Here is a 19,447-nt window from a genome sequence, read left to right on the forward strand (position 1 = left end):
GGATTTGCAGGCAGGCAGAAGCCATCTGCTGAAATTAAGAAAGGATCTTCAAGATGAAGCGACCTGTTTATAAGGTCTATTTCGTAGAAATAATTTACCATTTCTAAACATTCCTGACAACACTGAGTAAGGTCAGTGTAGGGTAATTACGATGGAGAGTTTAGACTTGATTTGCAGTCAGGCTGGAAATTGAAACTGGAGGTTTCCATTTGTGCTCAGCAGAGAAAGCCCACTCTTATTGTTACGAGTCTCTTAGGATTTACAGTATAGCATGGGTTCTTATCCTGCGTTTAATCTCAGCAAATGAAGTCTTCAAATTGAAATGCAAAGATGATCATTACTTTTCCAGATTAGCTTCCATAAATGAAATCATTCAGCAAGTTCAAGGAATTAAACAAGTTATTCTTTTTCCATTTTTTTTGTTCATTGCTGGAGTCTGCTCTAAAGGGTTGTTTATCTGTTTTTTTGATGTAGTAGCTATACAGATGTTCATTGCTTATTCGTAGCTAAGTTGTTTTTATAGGTAATATTTTTATTTTTATTTCTTTCAGAGATTGACGGTCCATTTGATTTGTGATGAGGGGTGCTCTTTTCTGTATATATGAATATATATATTCAACACATCTCATTCACTAGGATTATAATTAGTTAATTTCTTTTCAGTTTTTTTAAATTTCCTGTCTCATTTTTTTATTTTTTTCTCTTTTTGTACTTGTGATTTATTATTGAGTTTTTTGTTCCTAAATAGGATGTTTCAATTTTTTTAAATTCCTTGGCTATATTTTAATGTTTTTCTCTTTTTTAAAAAAGTATGTTGTCTTTATCGTGGAATGTAAAAAATCTTAGATGGACATTAAAAAAACAATTGCTTGCCAAATTGAAAACTTTATTAAACAACTGCCCCCCCCAATCTATATTCTTCTATACAGGAGATATATTTTATTCAAAAGATTTCTTGGTCGAGTATTTGTGATTGGAAATTCAAAATCTGCCAGGGTGGAGTAATTTAAATCAGCAAAACTTCAAAATGTGTAGTGATCTAGGTACTTTTTAAATACTGGCATTTAAAAGTTTTAACAACCATATTATATTCTTTATATATTTTATATTCATTAATTCATTAATAAGTACCGTTTTTATTTTTGTTTTAGTGGTGGATAATTAAGGCTGGAGATTTCAATAAAACTTGGGGCCCTTTGTTGGCTCATGATACTTTTTCAACTAAATTTAGTTCTGAAACTTGGAGGTGGGAGTTTAATCTGGTGGATATACAACAAACTTAAATATAATATAGCAGAGTTTAGAAACTGAGAGATATGCCCTCCTAGGGGAACATTTAAAAAACAAGGGGTACACAGAAAGTTTTTGGGAAAAATTATCAGTGTAAAAAATATAAAAAGTAATTTTCAAATGAAATTCTAATGGGCTAAAATATTCTAGGGAATAAACAATTTAATAGCAGATAAGGAGACAGAAAGTATTGCAAAACAATTTACTCTTTTGAAAGATAAGAGAGTATCACCCTGGTTCTTTAGAATTGTAATAGAAAGATTGAACAATGTCATTCCATACAGAAAGTTTAGGGCTGGGTTTAAGAAATGAGCTATTTGAAGTTTGATATGCCTTAGAGTGATGTTTTTGTTGTTGTTTTGGTTTCCCTTTTGCAGTTTTTAATCTTTTCTTTCAGTACATAAATGCAACAAAAATATAAAACAGTTTGTCAATTTCATAATGAACATTCCAGGTGGATCCTTACATACAGGCTGCAAAGTGGTGCCCAAGATGCAGATATTCCTGCTTGGTCCAGGATTCTATCTATGCCAATATCATGCAGAATTCAGTGAGCCCTTGTTTATTTTCTACAAATCGTCCCATCCTGGCCGACTGAAACAACAATGCCTGCCTATTTCTAGATCTGCTCTGTTGCTTGTTTTTCTGTTCCTCTGTGGCATCTGCCAGCTACGTTGCTTGCAACAATGATGGTGTAGCCATACCAGTTACCAGCTTCTTTAGGACATAAACCACATCAATATCCTAGTCTGGCATGGAGGGTGGAAGTACTTAAGGCTTCTGCTGCTAAGAGTAATTTCACTCAATAATCTGTTATCTTCTCTCTTGGCCTTCCATTCATGGAAGAGAATGCTGTGTCCCGTAGGCAGTCTATGGCCCTTCCCATACATAACTGAGAAACTGAAGAGATGAATTAGTAGGATGGTAGCAAGCCTCAAAGTATCCTATACAAAACGTTTCATTTCTTGTCTGTCTAGCTTCAATGTACAACACAATACAAATATTGCATTACCAAAGTTGTTTCTTTACTGCAAGATTGTACCAACATAATTGAGTGCTTTTTGTTGTGTTAAAGCTGGCAACAACATGGTATTAACAATTTGATATTCACACAGAGGGTTCACATCTTGGAGAACCATATGAAATTAAGCAGATGCCTTTTTAATATTCATCGTAATGATTCAAATCTGTAAAATAGGCATTGGAATATGCTTTTGCAGTGAGATGTGGATTGAAGTACTTGTTTTGCTCTTCTAGGATGAGATTATTTTTATTAAAAGCCTGGGAAAAGAATAAGAAAAGGGAAAGTGTTTAGTAAATACTAAAGTAAATTCTCATTAAAATAAATGAATATGTATGGGGTGCAGTGAAGAGAAGAGAGAGAAAAGCAACATTATGGTGGCAATTTGGGAATATGAAAAAAGAGAAAGGGAAATCAAGTAAAAAGATATAATCAAATAAAATAGGAAGGGGTTTAAAAACAATTACTTCGTTGACATTTTGTTGTCAATTTGAGGGCAACGAAAGAACAAGTAGTTTGAATAATATGACAAATAGTTGTTGAAAAATATATAAACCGGATGATGAGAAGGAAACCATAAATTACATCACTTTAACATTTTAAAGATTTGAATATCACTAGAGATGCCACAGAATTTGCATACCAGACTCCGTATGACATGACAGATGGCTTTAGAAGTCAGCAAGTATAATCAGGATGTGAAAGCTGCTTTAAAGTGCTGCCATATAATTCAAGAGAAGTTCTGCCTGATCAACTCTAGAAACAGAATCAGTTCTAATGCTAGTTCTATGTATTAAAGCTGTTCCTTTATGTACACCAGGAACGCACCTACTTCTTGTAATTGAGAACCACACTTAATACTCTGTATGGTATACCTGAGGTCACTCTACCAAAAACAGGCATGGCTAAAACAAACGTCAAATAATTAAATCCACTGAAAAAGCTCTACGAATTATGTAAATATGTCCATCTGTCTCATCAAAATTAGAATTCCGGAGGATTGTGGAGTTGACTGTGACACTGGAAATCTAGTAAGTTTCCATTTTATGGCAGCGGTTTGACATTGGTTGATTTCTCAGAAGATGCTAAGGTTTAACTCAGGCCAACATGGCTAATAACAGCCCCTGCCCTGCCCTATGGAACCCTCTTCCTCTGGGATCTTCTGTCCTTCTGAAGGGCCCTTAAAACCTGGCTCTTCCCCCAGGTGATGGAGTAGGGCAAGGCCAGAATGGGTTGTGAATGAGGCAGCACTAGTGAAGTGTGGCTGTGGCCCCAGGTTTTTCTGTTTTAACTTTCATTGCTGCTGGTTTTTATACAGTTAGAACAATTAATCAGTGGAACAACTTGTCTCCAGAAGTTGTGAGTGCTCTAACACTGGAGGAGAGATTGGACAACCATTTGTCTGAAATGGTATACGTTTCCTGCCCTGAGCAGGGAGTTGGACTAGAAGACCTCAAAGGCCCCTTCCAGTTCTGTTATTCTGTTAATTTGCAATGGAATTTGTGTATCTTCATTTGACAACACATGGCCATCATTGATTCCTTACCTTAATGGCATCTACAGAATCATACTTGTCCAGTTTGTTGAGATGATTGGTGATGTTGGTGTTCAGAGGTGCAGGGGATACTGGATGAATGACAGTGGCATCATGAGACTGTTGCTGATATCGCTGGCAATAAGTGTAAACCAGAAGAGTCAGAAGGCACCCAAGAATTGAGCTACTCAGCCCCACAGCAGTCATGTGGAACAGATTAAATTCTACAAATTAGATGAGTGAGAAAAAAAATCAATACCTGATTTAGTTTACATGTTATAATTTTTGTATATTACTTATTTTGGGAGCAGGGGAAAGTGCTAAATTTTATATTGATTACAGAATTCTGCTTTCTGAATTTCCTGCCAGATGTATTTTCAGAGCAGAACAAGATTGCAAGGCCACAATTATATGGACAGCCAGTTGAAGGTGCTGGCCTAGAAACTGGGAGATTGAGTTCTACGTCTGCCTTAAGCATGAAAGCTTAAAAGTGACTTTTGGGCCAGTCATTCTTTCTCAGCCCAACCACCTCAGAAGGTTGTTTTTGGAGGGGGGGGAATGAGGAGGCAGGAGTATTAAATATGTTTGCTACCTTGAGGTAATATATAGATAAATAGTCTGGATAAAATAATAATACCAATAAAAATCCCATATGGAGTTGGTTCAGATCAGGAGTGTTAAAGAAACTGAAGGCTTTCTTTCAACATCTCAAGAACAAACTTTATCAACTTATTACAGGAACGTGAAAATTCAACATGTAAAATAACAGCGAATGCAGCCTTTGTAGTAGAAAAGGATGAAACAGTTGGCCATTTGATCAGTGGCTGCAGTAAAATTTCACATACTGACTACCATCAGCATCATGGCTGAGTTGCCAAAATTATTCATTGAAGACTTTACCAGAGATTTAGGTTTGAACGCAATAAAAAAAAAACGACCGGGATCATCAAATGTCATGACTACTTGTGACCACCCTCTTAACTTGACAAGGCTTGAACAAGTCCTTAATTTATCCATGCTAATAGTGAAGTAAAAAGGAAAGAGTCAGACTGTAGGTGAAAGAATTCATTCCAATTCTAAAGAAATACAAGAAAAAAAATCTATACTATGTTTACTCTGTTGTAGTTATGAATGGAAGGAAGAAGGAAATAGAGAATCTATTCCTGAAAAATGAACATAACCCCTAGTAATAGCACTATATAGCACTTCAGAAATTAGTCAGAAAAGACTCTCTAGAGTGCAGAGAATCACCAATGTAGCATCTGTCAGCCACTCTTTAAAGCAGCAGCATCTTTGCCTAGGATCAAGGGGCTGCTCTCAAAAGCTGTTATATAATGGAACTGTTTCACAACTAATATCTCTTGGGAAAGATGCTTGAATGAGTAATAAATCACTGGAGAAACCTCTGATCGATGAAACCTATGCTTTCCTCTTCACAAGGGTCCACCCAAATCAAACATTGAACAGCCTGCAGTTCTCCTGAGCAGGAAGTAATTTCTTTTAGGAGACTGGATGTTTGGTATCAGATTGATAACATAAAGAACACCAAGTATCTGTTCTCCAAAACATATTCTCTCTCTGTTAGTCACGAGTAGGGTGAAAAACTCAGTAGCGCATTGCAACCAAATATGCTGGAAAGATTATTAACCAATGATTATGGTTTCAACAGTTTCAGCAAGTATAAACTTATTTTCATTACTTGAAATAGATGCTCATTTGCATACCGTCCATTCTTGAAGGCCCTGAGCAGCTAACAGACAAAACTGTTGTAAAAAAAATTCTCAAAAATAAGAAATATGAGAAACTCATCTACAAAATTAACCAAATAATCAACTATATCGAAACTGCAAAAAAAAAGCTGATGAAAAACAGCTGAATCAATTGTCCATACATTTTGGAACATGAATGCAGTAATTCACAGAAGTGTTCCATCCCTGCATCAAGAAGTAGGAAACTATTGTTTCAGAAAATTCAATCTGGGCCATTCTGGCTCTTTCACCTTTTGCCTTCACTCTTGCTTCCAATGCCACAATGAAAAGATTCCCAGTGGTACCTAGCATAATCTAACATGAATAGTGAATGGTACAATTAATACTGGCATTCTGACAAGTCAACAGACACACGGAGATAAACCCCATCTAGATACCATTTAAAATATATAACCAAAGGCCAAGGAAGACAACCCAAATCCCAGAATAACTCTCCAGAGCAACCAACACCCAGATAAGCAGCAAACAGCCCCAGATAAACAATCAGGGAAGAAACAACACCCTAATCAGGGAACCATTAAGGAAGAAATTACACCCCCATCAAGACTGGCAGGGCAAGCCCTATGCATAAACTTAAATCTGCAAACTTCACTCTTCTATACACACCAATGATGTTAGGTCTCCTGGAAATGAAATGTCTTCAAGAAAACAACCAAGCTCAGAGCACAGAAAAGGCCCAAGGGTTAAATACTGCGTTGTATCTATTCTCCACTAATGGAGCACAGGAGAGTCACAGAAATTTGAAATGTGCAATTCCAGTCTTGGCTGGTGTAAGAAAAATAGAAGAAACTCTCATGAAAGTGTTGAGGGTGAGAAAAGATGAATAATTATCGCAGATAAGACAAAAGGGAAGAATCTTACCACCACATCTTTTTTCTTTGATACTGCTGGTTCTTGCAACATTTATATCTACAATAGCAAATAATTGAATTAACAGCTGGATGGTGAAGAATATCTGTTCTAAGTAAATTTCATTTACTTCAAACCAATTATTCCTCAAATGATATCTTAAGTACACAATACAAGTTGCTAATTTGCCAGAACAATAATGCACTCAAATCCAGTAACTACATAATAATGCCTAACCCAGGTCCTTGGGAAGGACTTGACAGGTGGATCAGATTTTCCTGACAGTGCAACCAATCATTATAATTTTATTAAACTGGTATGCCATACAGCAGTGTTTCTCAACCTTGGCGGCTTGAAGAGCTGGCTGGGGAATTCTGGGAATTGAAGTCCACACATCTTCAAGCTGCCAAAGTTGAGAAATACTGCCACACAGTAATATCAGCAGAATGTAAAAGCCAAGGTAGTTGGCTGACATGAACTGGGCTGACATGAACATTTGGGGTAAGAGTTGGAAAACTAAGGAGCTATAAGTAACTCATCCTCATCTCCTCCCTCCAGCTCCCTCTTACTGAACTGAGACAAGCTTTTAATTCTTCATTTTAGACATATCTCAGTCTACTTTCAACAAATGTGTAGCCACCTAGCCAGGCCTCTTATTCAGGAATCACATCAGGGTATCATCAGTGCTTGCCCTTACCTGGTATTAAATTGGAATCAGAATCACATGGGTGACTTTCAGTCGTATTCCCAGAGCACTGTTGACCCACGGGAAATAAAACGTTACACTGGCGAGTGCGGACTTGGACTCCAGATGCACCACAGCCTGACCAGTCAGACCACTCTGACCAGCTATCTGCAACAGACAAAAATCGACAGCGCATGAAGGGACCAACCGTTCACCATGTGCTCCCTTTAAATTTCCTCCTATTCCAATCTTCAATCTTTTCTATTTTTAGATATTAACCTAATTCTGCAAGGACAATCAATGCACTGGAGCAATGATTATGTTTTAGACCAGGGGTCTTCAAACTTGGCCCTTTTATGACTTGTGGACTTCAACTCCCAGAATTCCTCAGCCAGGCACTGCTTGGCTGAGGAATTCTGGGAGTTGAAGTCCACAAGTCATAAAAGGGCCAAGTTTGAAGACCTCTGTTTTAGACCATCATTATGTTGATAAAAAGATGTGCAATTTTTTTAAATGCACATTTTATATTTGATACTGCATCTTTTGGTGTTCTTTGTTGGATCTGGATGGATCAACAGTATGAGTTTCAGAAATTCACCTACCCTGAAGGGGAACAAACTAAACTCTCAGCCACTTTCTTCTGCTCAAAATTGTTCTGGTTTCCACACCTTACATCCTTAGAGAAACAGTGGAACTGTTCTCGGGAGCAAATGTTTCGATTTTGATCGGCAGAGTCTTTTTTATACAAGGGAGACAGATGGTGAGGGAAGCATATACAGAAATTCTGTCAACTCTAAATTAAAATACCTTTAGCTTTTGGGAAACACACTATACCAGAATAAAGGCTTACATACATGTCACTTAAAGATGGAACTATTATTAATATCAATCTCCTATCACGCATCTTGTTCGTGCTCCACATTATTGGCTGCTGCTAGTGATGGCAACCTCTTTATGGACAGCATACTAAAAAGCAGAGACATCACCCTGCCAACAAAAGTGCGTATAGTCAAGGCCATGGTTTTCCCAGTTGCAATGTATGGATGTGAAAGTTGGACCATAAGAAAGGCTGAGCAACAAAGAATTGAGGCCTTTGAACTATGGTGCTGGAGAAGACTCCTGCAAGTCCCTTGGACTGCAAGGCTTTCAAACTGGTCAGTCCTAGAGGAGATCAACCCTGACTGCTCTTTAGAAGGCCAGATCCTGAAGTTGAAACTCAAATACTTTGGCCACCTAATGAGAAGGAAGGACTCACTGGAGAAGAGCCTAATGCTGGGAAAGATTGAGGGCAATAGAAGAAGGGGACGACAGAGAATGAGGTGGCTGGATGGAGTCACTGAAGCAGTAGGCGTNGATGATTGGTGATGTTGGTGTTCAGAGGTGCAGGGGATACTGGATGAATGACAGTGGCATCATGAGACTGTTGCTGATATCGCTGGCAATAAGTGTAAACCAGAAGAGTCAGAAGGCACCCAAGAATTGAGCTACTCAGCCCCACAGCAGTCATGTGGAACAGATTAAATTCTACAAATTAGATGAGTGAGAAAAAAAAATCAATACCTGATTTAGTTTACATGTTATAATTTTTGTATATTACTTATTTTGGGAGCAGGGGAAAGTGCTAAATTTTATATTGATTACAGAATTCTGCTTTCTGAATTTTCTGCCAGATGTATTTTCAGAGCAGAACAAGATTGCAAGGCCACAATTATATGGACAGCCAGTTGAAGGTGCTGGCCTAGAAACTGGGAGATTGAGTTCTACGTCTGCCTTAAGCATGAAAGCTTAAAAGTGACTTTTGGGCCAGTCATTCTTTCTCAACCCAACCACCTCAGAAGGTTGTTTTTGGAGGGGGGGGGAATGAGGAGGCAGGAGTATTAAATATGTTTGCTACCTTGAGCTAATATATAGATAAATAGTCTGGATAAAATAATAATACCAATAAAAATCCCATATGGAGTTGGTTCAGATCAGGAGTGTTAAAGAAACTGAAGGCTTTCTTTCAACATCTCAAGAACAAACTTTATCAACTTATTACAGGAACGTGAAAATTCAACATGTAAAATAACAGCGAATGCAGCCTTTGTAGTAGAAAAGGATGAAACAGTTGGCCATTTGATCAGTGGCTGCAGTAAAATTTCACATACTGACTACCATCAGCATCATGACTGAGTTGCCAAAATTATTCATTGAAGACTTTACCAGAGATTTAGGTTTGAACGCAATAAAAAAAAAACGACCGGGATCGTCAAATGTCATGACTACTTGTGACCACCCTCTTAACTTGACAAGGCTTGAACAAATCCATGCTAATAGTGAAGTAAAAAGGAAAGAGTCAGACTGTAGGTGAAAGAATTCATTCCAATTCTAAAGAAATACAAGAAAAAAAAATCTATACTATGTTTACTCTGTTGTAGTTATGAATGGAAGGAAGAAGGAAATAGAGAATCTATTCCTGAAAAATGAACATAACCCCTAGTAATAGCACTATATAGCACTTCAGAAATTAGTCAGAAAAGGCTCTCTAGAGTGCAGAGAATCACCAATGTAGCATCTGTCAGCCACTCTTTAAAGCAGCAGCATCTTTGCCTAGGATCAAGGGGCTGCTCTCAAAAGCTGTTATATAATGGAACTGTTTCACAACTAATATCTCTTGGGAAAGATGCTTGAATGAGTAATAAATCACTGGAGAAACTTCTGATCGATGAAACCTATGCTTTCCTCTTCACAAGGGTCCACCCAAATCAAACATTGAACAGCCCGCAGTTCTCCTGAGCAGGAAGTAATTTCTTTTGGGAGACTGGATGTTTGGTATCAGATTGATAACATAAAGAACAACAAGTATCTGTTCTCCAAAACATATTCTCTCTCTGTTAGTCACGAGTAGGGTGAAAAACTCAGTAGCGCATTGCAACCAAATATGCTGGAATGATTATTAACCAATGATTATGGTTTCAACAGTTTCAGCAAGTATAAACTTATTTTCATTACTTGAAATAGATGCTCATTTGCATACCGTCCATTCTTGAAGGCCCTGAGCAGCTAACAGACAAAACTGTTGTAAAAAAAAAAATCCTCAAAAATAAAAAATATAAGAAACTCATCTATAAAATTAACCAAATAATCAACTATATCGAAACTGCAAAAAAAAAAAAAAAAAAAAGCTGGTGAAAAACAAGCTGAATCAATTGTCCATACATTTTGGAACATGAATGCAGTAATTCACAGAAGTGTTCCATCCCTGCATCATGAAGTAGGAAACTATTATTTCAGAAAATTCAATCTGGGCCATTCTGGCTCTTTCACCTTTTGCCTTCACTCTTGCTTCCAATGCCACAATGAAAAGATTCCCAGTGGTACCTAGCATAATCTAACATGAATAGTGAATGGTACAATTAATACTGGCATTCTGACAAGTCAACAGACATACCGAGATAAACCCCATCTAGATACCATTTAAAATATATAGCCAAAGGCCAAGGAACGAAACCCAAATCCCAGAATAACTCTCCAGAGCAACCAACACCCAGATAAGCAGCAAACAGCCCCAGATAAACAATCAGGGAAGAAACAACACCTTAATCAGGGAACCATTAAGGAAGAAATTACACCCCCCATCAAGACTGGCAGGGCAAGCCCTATGCATAGACTTAAATCTGCAAACTTCACTCTTCCATACACACCAACGATGTTAGGTCTCCTGGAAATGAAATGTCTTCAAGAAAACAACCAAGCTCAGAGCACAGAAAAGGCCCAAGGGTTAAATACTGCGTTGCATCTATTCTCCACTAATGGAGCACAGGAGAGTCACAGAAATTTGAAATGTGCAATTCCAGTCTTGGCTGGTGTAAGAAAAATAGAAGAAACTCTCATGAAAGTGTTGAGGGTGAGAAAAGATGAATAATTATCACAGATAAGACAAAAGGAAAGAATCTTACCACCACATCTTTTTTCTTTGATACTGCTGGTTCTTGCAACATTTATATCTACAATAGCAAATAATTGAATTAACAGCTGGATGGTGAAGAATATCTGTTCTAAGTAAATTTCATTTACTTCAAACCAATTATTCCTCAAATGATATCTTAAGTACACAATACAAGTTGCTAATTTGACAGAACAATAATGCACTCAAATCCAGTAACTACATAATAATAATGCCTAACCCAGGTCCTTGGGAAGGACTTGACAGGTGGATCAGATTTTCCTGACAGTGCAACCAATCATTATAATTTTATTAAACTGGTATGCCACACAGCAGTGTTTCTCAACCTTGGCGGCTTGAAGAGCTGGCTGGGGAATTCTGGGAATTGAAGTCCACACATCTTCAAGCTGCCAAAGTTGAGAAATACTGCCACACAGTAATATCAGCAGAATGTAAAAGCCAAGGTAGTTGGCTGACATGAACTGGGCTGACATGAACATTTGGGGTAAGAGTTGGAAAACTAAGAAGCTATAAGTAACTCATCCTCATCTCCTCCCTCCAGCTCCCTCTTACTGAACTGAGACAAGCTTTTAATTCTTCATTTTAGACATATCTCAGTCTACTTTCAACAAATGTGTAGCCACCTAGCCAGGCCTCTTATTCAGGAATCACATCAGGGTATCATCAGTGCTTGCTCTTACCTGGTATTAAATTGGAATCAGAATCACATGGGTGACTTTCAGTCGTATTCCCAGAGCACTGTTGACCCACGGGAAATAAAACGTTACACTGGCGAGTGCGGACTTGGACTCCAGATGCACCACAGCCTGACCAGTCAGACCACTCTGACCAGCTATCTGCAACAGACAAAAATCGACAGCGCATGAAGGGACCAACCGTTCACCATGTGCTCCCTTTAAATTTCCTCCTATTCCAATCTTCAATCTTTTCTATTTTTAGATATTAACCTAATTCTGCAAGGACAATCAATGCACTGGAGCAATGATTATGTTTTAGACCAGGGGTCTTCAAACTTGGCCCTTTTATGACTTGTGGACTTCAACTCCCAGAATTCCTCAGCCAGGCACTGCCTGGCTGAGGAATTCTGGGAGTTGAAGTCCACAAGTCATAAAAGGGCCAAGTTTGAAGACCCCTGTTTTAGACCATCATTATGTTGATAAAAAGATGTGCAATTTTTTTAAATGCACATTTTATATTTGATACTGCATCTTCTGGTGTTCTTTGCTGGATCTGGATGGATCAACAGTATGAGTTTCAGCAACTCACCTACCCTGAAGGGTAACAAGCTAAACTCTCAGCCACTTTCTTCTGCTCAAAATTGTTCTGCTTTCCACACCTTACATCCTTAGAGAAACAGTGGGACTGTTCTCAGGAACAAATGTTTCGATTTTGATCGGCAGAGTCTTTTTTATACAAGGGAGACAGATGGTGGGGGAAGCATATACAGAAATTCTGTCAACTCTAAATTAAAATACCTTTAGCTTTTGGGAAACACACTATACCAGAATAAAGGCTTACATACATGTCACTTAAAGATGGAACTATTATTAATATCAATCTCCTATCACACATCTTGTTCGTGCTCCACATTATTGGCTGCTGCTAGTGATGGCAACCTCTTTATGGACAGCATACTAAAAAGCAGAGACATCACCCTGCCAACAAAAGTGCGTAAAGTCAAGGCCATGGTTTTCCCAGTTGGACCATAAGAAAGGCTGAGCGACAAAGAATTGAGGCCTTTGAACTATGGTGCTGGAGAAGACTCCTGCAAATCCCCTGGACTGCAAGGCGTTCAAACCGGTTAGTCCTAGAGGAGATCAACCCTGACTGCTCTTTAGAAGGCCAGATCCTGAAGTTGAAACTCAAATACTTTGGCCACCTAATGAGAAGGAAGGACTCACTGGAGAAGAGCCTAATGCTGGGAAAGATTGAGGGCAATAGAAGAAGGGGACGACAGAGAATGAGGTGGCTGGATGGAGTCACTGAAGCAGTAGGCATGAACTTAAATGGGCTCCAGAAGATGGTAGAGGACAGGAAGGCCTGGAGGAATGTTGTCCATGGGGTCACGATGGGTCGGACACGACTTCACAACTAACAACAACAACAAAGTGATGGCAAAGAAGTGCAGAAAAGAACATCATGATCGTGCAGGATTGGAGAGTTTATCAGTTCTGGACAACTGGGGAGAAGCTAATATGGAGAAGCACTGTCTGCTCTTATTGACTGTAAGGTGTAGTTTTAGTCTAGGTTACTGGCCTATACTAATTGGGAAAGATTGATATTAGAAGCTAAACATCTGGAGAAAGCTGGTGAAGCAGCCAGAACTATCATGACCCCATGATAAAAATGGGGAAATGTCCCCATCTTCTTTCTGCCCTACAACATCCCCCTCCCCAGCTATAGATATATCTTTCATCCAGCCTTCTTCCTCTTAGCACTAGGTGTCTTACCATGGCAAGAACATTTCACAGGCTTTATGAAATGAGACTGGTACTATCACCAGCTAATGCAAAAGGATAGCAATAGCAATGGCATTAGGCTTATATACTGCCCCATTTACAGCTTTACAGTTGAATTAGTTAGGAATGGAAAAGGCAAGACCTGCCATGTAAGTGGAAAAATATGGCTAAAGCAGTCTGACCACTGCTTTCCATGTGGCTGCTAATGGGGATGAGACAGCTCACACAATTTGCAGAAAACTGCTGAGTTTTCTGCTTCAGCATCCTCAGTTTTTATGAACGAAAACATGATTTCCGCCTTGTATGCTATCGTTTGTGGTGGCCAATTCCATTCTGAGAAATCTTCAGAGCAAGTTTGCATGGATTATAGCTCAACAGTGAGCATGAGAGCACTACAATGGGCTCCTAAGGCAAGGCCCAAGCTAGATTAACAGGTGAGGGCATCATATTAGGCCAGGGGTAGGCAACCTTGGCTCTTTTATGACTCGTGGACTTCAACCCCCAGAATTCCTGAGCCAGCCATGCTGGCTCAGGAATTCTGGGAGTTGAAGTCCACGAGTCACAAAAGAGCCAAGGTTGCCTACCCCTGTACTTGGCCTATTCCAATGGGATGAATGAAACCTACTTCTAGATTTGAAGCTAGATTGGAATGCTAAGATCCATATTCCATATTCCTACACCATCTAACTTATGGCTTTAGGTAAGCTAAAAGATCTCAGCATCCTCTTCCTCAGTATAACTTGTGTATAAAGGAAAACAAATGTAAAAACAAAATCAGTAAATAATTCCGAACAGGCTGCCTAATTTAATCTAATTCTTAATAATATCTGTTCTACAATTGGTGAGGAAACCAACAGGATGTTTCAAACCTGGACATTGTTCTGTATTACAAAGGGCTTCTTCGGTGTGGAGCCCTAAACAGATGTCGCCTCCATACGCTGGTGCTGGGTTTGTACAGGAGCGAGTCCTCATAAAATGGCCACTTCCACAAGTAGCAGAGCACTTGGACCACGATGACCAACAGGACCAACTTCCATCAACTAGAAGAAGAAAAGCAGTGCTATTGTTCGTTGTTTCTCAAAAAGCGGATAAACACATAATCTAGACCGCTGCAGTTAAGTCTGAAGCCCCAAGCCCGCAAATACAAATATATATTCTTAAGTATCACTTCTAGAAAGGTAACTTAATTATGATAAGATGGGAGGAAGCCCAAACCAAAGCCAATGTTATCACTTCCAAATGGGAATTATATCACAACAGCTACGCTAAAATCTATGGTTTTCTACATTTCTGCCCTACGGCAACTCAGAGACTCCTGATGGCTTACGTAGAGTATAAAGTAAAAGACCCATGCTATCCTAACTATAAAAGCAGTAAAACTATAACACCACCCATATGGAAAACTACAAAACAACAAAATGAAAATGGCATGCTAAAATCAAGAGAAGGCCCTCCAGAACAACTGTTTTTAAAAGCTTCTGAAACATTAGCAAGCAGGGGGGCTAGCCTGATCTCGCCTAGGAGGCTGTTCCACAGCATCGGTGCTGCCCTAAAAAAAAGAGCAATTCCTTGTTTTTTATTTATTTAATCAATCATATTTATAGGGCAACCTCAGTCAACCAATATTGGGCACTTTAATATAAAAACAGCCAACATAAATCCTCCACTAAGATAGACAGATAAAAATGACAGAAACCTAGAAGGTTCAATAATAATAATAATAATAATAATAATAGTAGTAGTAGTAGTAGTAGTAGTAGTAGTAGTAGTAGTAGTAATAATAATAATAATAAAAGTGTCTGAAACACAATTCCTTATCCCAGGGCCTGGAGAACGAGCCAAGTCTTCAAATTTTGCTTAAAATGACAGTAAGTCTGGGATAATATGAACCTTTGTGGGAATACCAGAGATTAGAAGCAAAGTCAAGAAACTCTGAAGTTATCTTCACACTTCACTGCATAAGAATTCCTCCTCACATCTTGGTACTAGCAATTACAACCACCCATGATTTTTTATGTTTCCAAACATGAATTCCGTCCCATCCAAGCACTCTTTGGAAACAGGAGAAGCAGCTGGGAGCTTGGAAAAAACTTGAGCAGGTCATGCAGGAACAGGAGAGTTTGGAGAGGGATTTTGGAGAGGGGAGAAACACACTGGCTATCCATTCCCAAAGCATAAGCTTCAGAAGTGAAATTAGCTACTGGGTTAAGAAGTCAAGGCCCTGTCTTCTGAAACAGTGTCACATCTTTTAGTTTAACTGATCCTAAAGAAGGAGAATATGAAGTTATCAGTAATAACTAGTATAGAAGGAAAAGGCCAACAGGTGAGGGGGAATTTTCCAAGTTACTTTACATAGTGTCAAATAGGTAACTATTTGCCTGTTAGGGGTTCTACTTGGTGCAGTAAGTTCCTAGTTCTCAGAGAGCAAGTTCTTTCCCTTGAGACCACATCAGCTGAGATAAGGATGCTTAGACAACCAGATAGATTAGATGAGATTTATGGGATAGGCTAGCTTTGCCCCACTCTGACAATGACAATCCCTTATTGTCAGGGAGAATGAGGGCTTTGGAGAAGGAGGATATCATTTCAAGGACAAACAAGATGTTCCTTTAGAAGGGACCCAATTCTTGGGTGATGTACCCATATCCTCTCACTTCAAGGATATTCCTCGGGGGGGGGGGGAGTGGAGGATACTTCTTTATAAAGGATTTGATCATTAGATACATAGACAAATGTCGACCTCACAGAGTAACATGACTGGTGTGAAGGCTATAAATGTCATATGCCATCAAGATAAGCTACTAAATACTGTTGTAGAAGAGGAAGAATTTATGGTCAAAAGGTAACATTGGGAAGCAGTTAGCAAATTCAAGTCCAGGACTGCCAAAGTAGCATTTTAGAGATGCCATTAGATCCATGCACAAGGCTAGTTAGACAGACAGAGCTCAGGAGTCTCAATGTAGAGATTTAGAAATGTCAGGTGGAGGATTTAGATTAGAAAGACAGGCTACACTTGAACCAAAATAAAATCAGGATGCAAGTACAGAAAACAAACAAAAATGGACACAGATTTTAAACTGCTCCTTGGGAGAAAATGTCAGCCCTACAAAGCAGAAAAGATGGAGAAGCCAATGGCATATAAGCTAGGACTAATTTATATTGCAACAGCTACAGCAATGAAATTTTGCAAGTCTAAATGTGCAGTCCCCCCCTCCCACACTTTATCTTTTTAGGCTAGTCTGAGCTATTTTTGTCAAATTGGTTTGATCTGACTGTTAGTAGCAGCTTTTCCTCCTGTCCTTCAAAGACATTCCCTATGGCCCTCTATACCAATAGGTGCTGGATGACATCTGACTCAGAAGGACTTTTTGCTGACACCTGGATTGGAAAAATATGTTGCTTATTGGAGTGCCTATAGTTAAAAGTAGATTTATGGGATCAAGAACTTTATATCTGTTAATTAAAAGAAGATAAAGAGATAATGAAACTGTTTAGATTATGATAAGGGTGGGAAGTTGCTTCCTTGTTTTCTTCTCCTTTTCTCTATTTGTCCTTTCCTTGTGTGGCTTTCTTGCAAAAGAGGTGTTATTCTATTCTTTTTAGTTTATACAGTAGTCTCTTTTACTATTTTAATAAAATATAATTTAAAAAAGTATGTTTCTAGGTTTGTGTATTGGAAACAGTATCTCACTTAAAACTATCCTTGATCATTGGTCCATAATCTGAACTGTTGCCCAGTCATTCATAAGACGTGCCACCAAGCCATCCCCATGTGTTGCATGTTTATACTTCCTGTCCTATGAAAAAGCTTGAGCAGAAGGTTGGACTAGAAGAGCTCCAGCTTAAACAGGTTTTCAAGTAAAGGCTTAAACACCTGTACTTGAAAAGGCTAAAATGCTTTACATTCTTTGCATGTCTGAAGAGTTTATAATCAAGTACAGCATGAAGAAAAAGATAAGAGAATTTCTCTCTCTTTCTAGAACTGCTAGAACTATGGGTCATCCAATGATGCTCTGGAAGATAGAAAAAGAAACACTTCTATAGGATAATATAAGCCACTAATGTGTGTAGTGTCAACGCTGCAAATACTGTATATTCTTGCTTTGACAATATGCAGAACTGTCTGGTATTTTTAGAGTTAAATCAGGCAACAGGGAAAGGGGAGGAGAATAAGGAAAGCCCGGGAAAAAAGGAATTGGAAGTGAATCTTTGCCCTCCAAGTTAATTGGAAGATGTGAATCATGACCCCAAAATAGGGGAGGGAAAAATGCCTGGAATGTTATGTGCAAAGGAAGGGAAAATCAGATCTTAGCATTCCACCATGCCGTACTGACATCTCTGTAACCTTAATAAAGGCTTTTAGGTTAAAAAAAATGCCTGAAAGTTCTTTGAAATGTTTCGTTAATCAGACACATGACATGTAGCTTTAAAAGTGGGAATTGGATAAATTAAGGGATTGGAATGGTTTATAATTAACAAATAAATAGGGAAAGGTTTATCAAGTGTTATTGGTATTGAGGACTCAATATTGTCTCCTTGGTGGGAACAGGATGCTTCCAAATAAAACGTCTAAGAGAAAATGGTGGGAAAGGGAAGTGCCTTCATCTTTTGCTTGCAGCATCCTATTGGCATCTAGCTGACCAGCATGAGAAATAAAAAATACTGGAATAAGATGAGCTTGATTTGATTCAGCATAGTTGTTCTTCTGCTCTCATGCAGAAGTGAGTATAACTAAATAAAACTAAATAATTCCTTTTTTTATGCACATTTTTTTAAAAAAAACATTGCATAAAATAAAGCAGAGGGCACTAACATAAAAGATAAAAGCACTCAGTCTCCTACTATTTCCTGGTAGAGTTACACAATATTGAATGCTTCACATATAACTCAAACTTCTATAGCCACTTACTTACCTGGGCATGGAAGGATGTTGCATTCTTGATATTCCAGGGGAGGTCCCAGGCAAGGCAATCCCCCATACTTTGGCTCAGGATTATTGCAAATTCGTTTGCGATTTCGAATACCTCTGTTGCAGTCACGGCTACACTGAGACCATGGAGACCAGGGGGACCAAGCACCATTGATGGTGTGAGTGGAACGATGCCCAGAATGCAAAAGATCACCTAAGAATACAAATATAAACAGAATAAATATAAGTAAAATGTGAATCTTCCAAAGACAAGAATTTACCATAGTAGGAATCTGCAAATGTATTGATAACATTGTTCTAATTTAATTTGCAGCTGACCAAGTAACTTTAACACCAAGTCATATGGATTGTAATATGGTATCAAAGACTGAGAGTTATACTTCATAGGAATCTGTGTAAGTGCTATTCCCAAAGCAATTTAATCAGGTCCTTAGTGGCTTTACCAAAGTAGATACTCCACTTTTGAAGGTTATAACTCTTTTTGAGGTCTGGCTATGTCTCATAATAGAAAAAAAAACCTTTACTATTAACTGGATCCAACTTTATCATGAAGTCTGACACTGCCAGACTAATGGTTACTGGTTGGAAAATAGAGTGATTTTCAAACAGACTTCAGTTGGTCTCTCCTCTACAGATCTGTCTTGAATATATAATTGGTGACAAATGTGAGTTATCCGTGTTTAAAATGTGGAAGACCTCAGAATGATTGGCAAAAGCAGCAAATAAAAATAAAGATGTCTCATGAAGAAGAGTAACTTCTTAAACAGATTTTAATAATATTAATTTAATTGCACTGAAACAGGTTAATGTTAATGGTTATAATGATTATTTTCAAAAAATAATGAGCCAAATAAAAAACAAAATAGACAAGTAAAATTTAAAAGCCACCGCTTTTTATCAAAATGACTCCGTTCCATCAGGTATACAATACACAACAAATAAGGGCATCTGTTGTAGCATGTAT

The 19,447-nt window shown here is 38.3% G+C and overlaps 1 protein-coding gene across 1 annotated transcript in view; it reads right to left on the reverse strand.

The window, feature by feature from the left end:
- Nucleotides 1–432: 432 nt before the first annotated feature.
- Nucleotides 433–19,447, reverse strand: part of SEMA5A (semaphorin 5A) — a 108,615-nt gene continuing 89,600 nt past the window's right edge. The window contains exons 16-21 of the mRNA XM_015827076.1: nt 18,467–18,676; nt 14,423–14,593; nt 11,775–11,930; nt 11,087–11,134; nt 3,858–4,069; nt 433–2,571 (exon numbers count right to left, since the gene is read on the reverse strand). Coding sequence (XP_015682562.1) covers nt 2,452–2,571; nt 3,858–4,069; nt 11,087–11,134; nt 11,775–11,930; nt 14,423–14,593; nt 18,467–18,676 — 917 coding nt within the window. The 3' untranslated portion in view covers nt 433–2,451. The remainder of the gene's footprint in view (nt 2,572–3,857; nt 4,070–11,086; nt 11,135–11,774; nt 11,931–14,422; nt 14,594–18,466; nt 18,677–19,447) is intronic.

Source organism: Protobothrops mucrosquamatus, unplaced genomic scaffold, assembly GCF_001527695.2.
Source record: "Protobothrops mucrosquamatus isolate PMUCROS unplaced genomic scaffold, P.Mucros_1.0 scaffold_213, whole genome shotgun sequence".
In the NCBI taxonomy this organism is placed as follows: Eukaryota; Metazoa; Chordata; class Lepidosauria; order Squamata; family Viperidae; genus Protobothrops; species Protobothrops mucrosquamatus.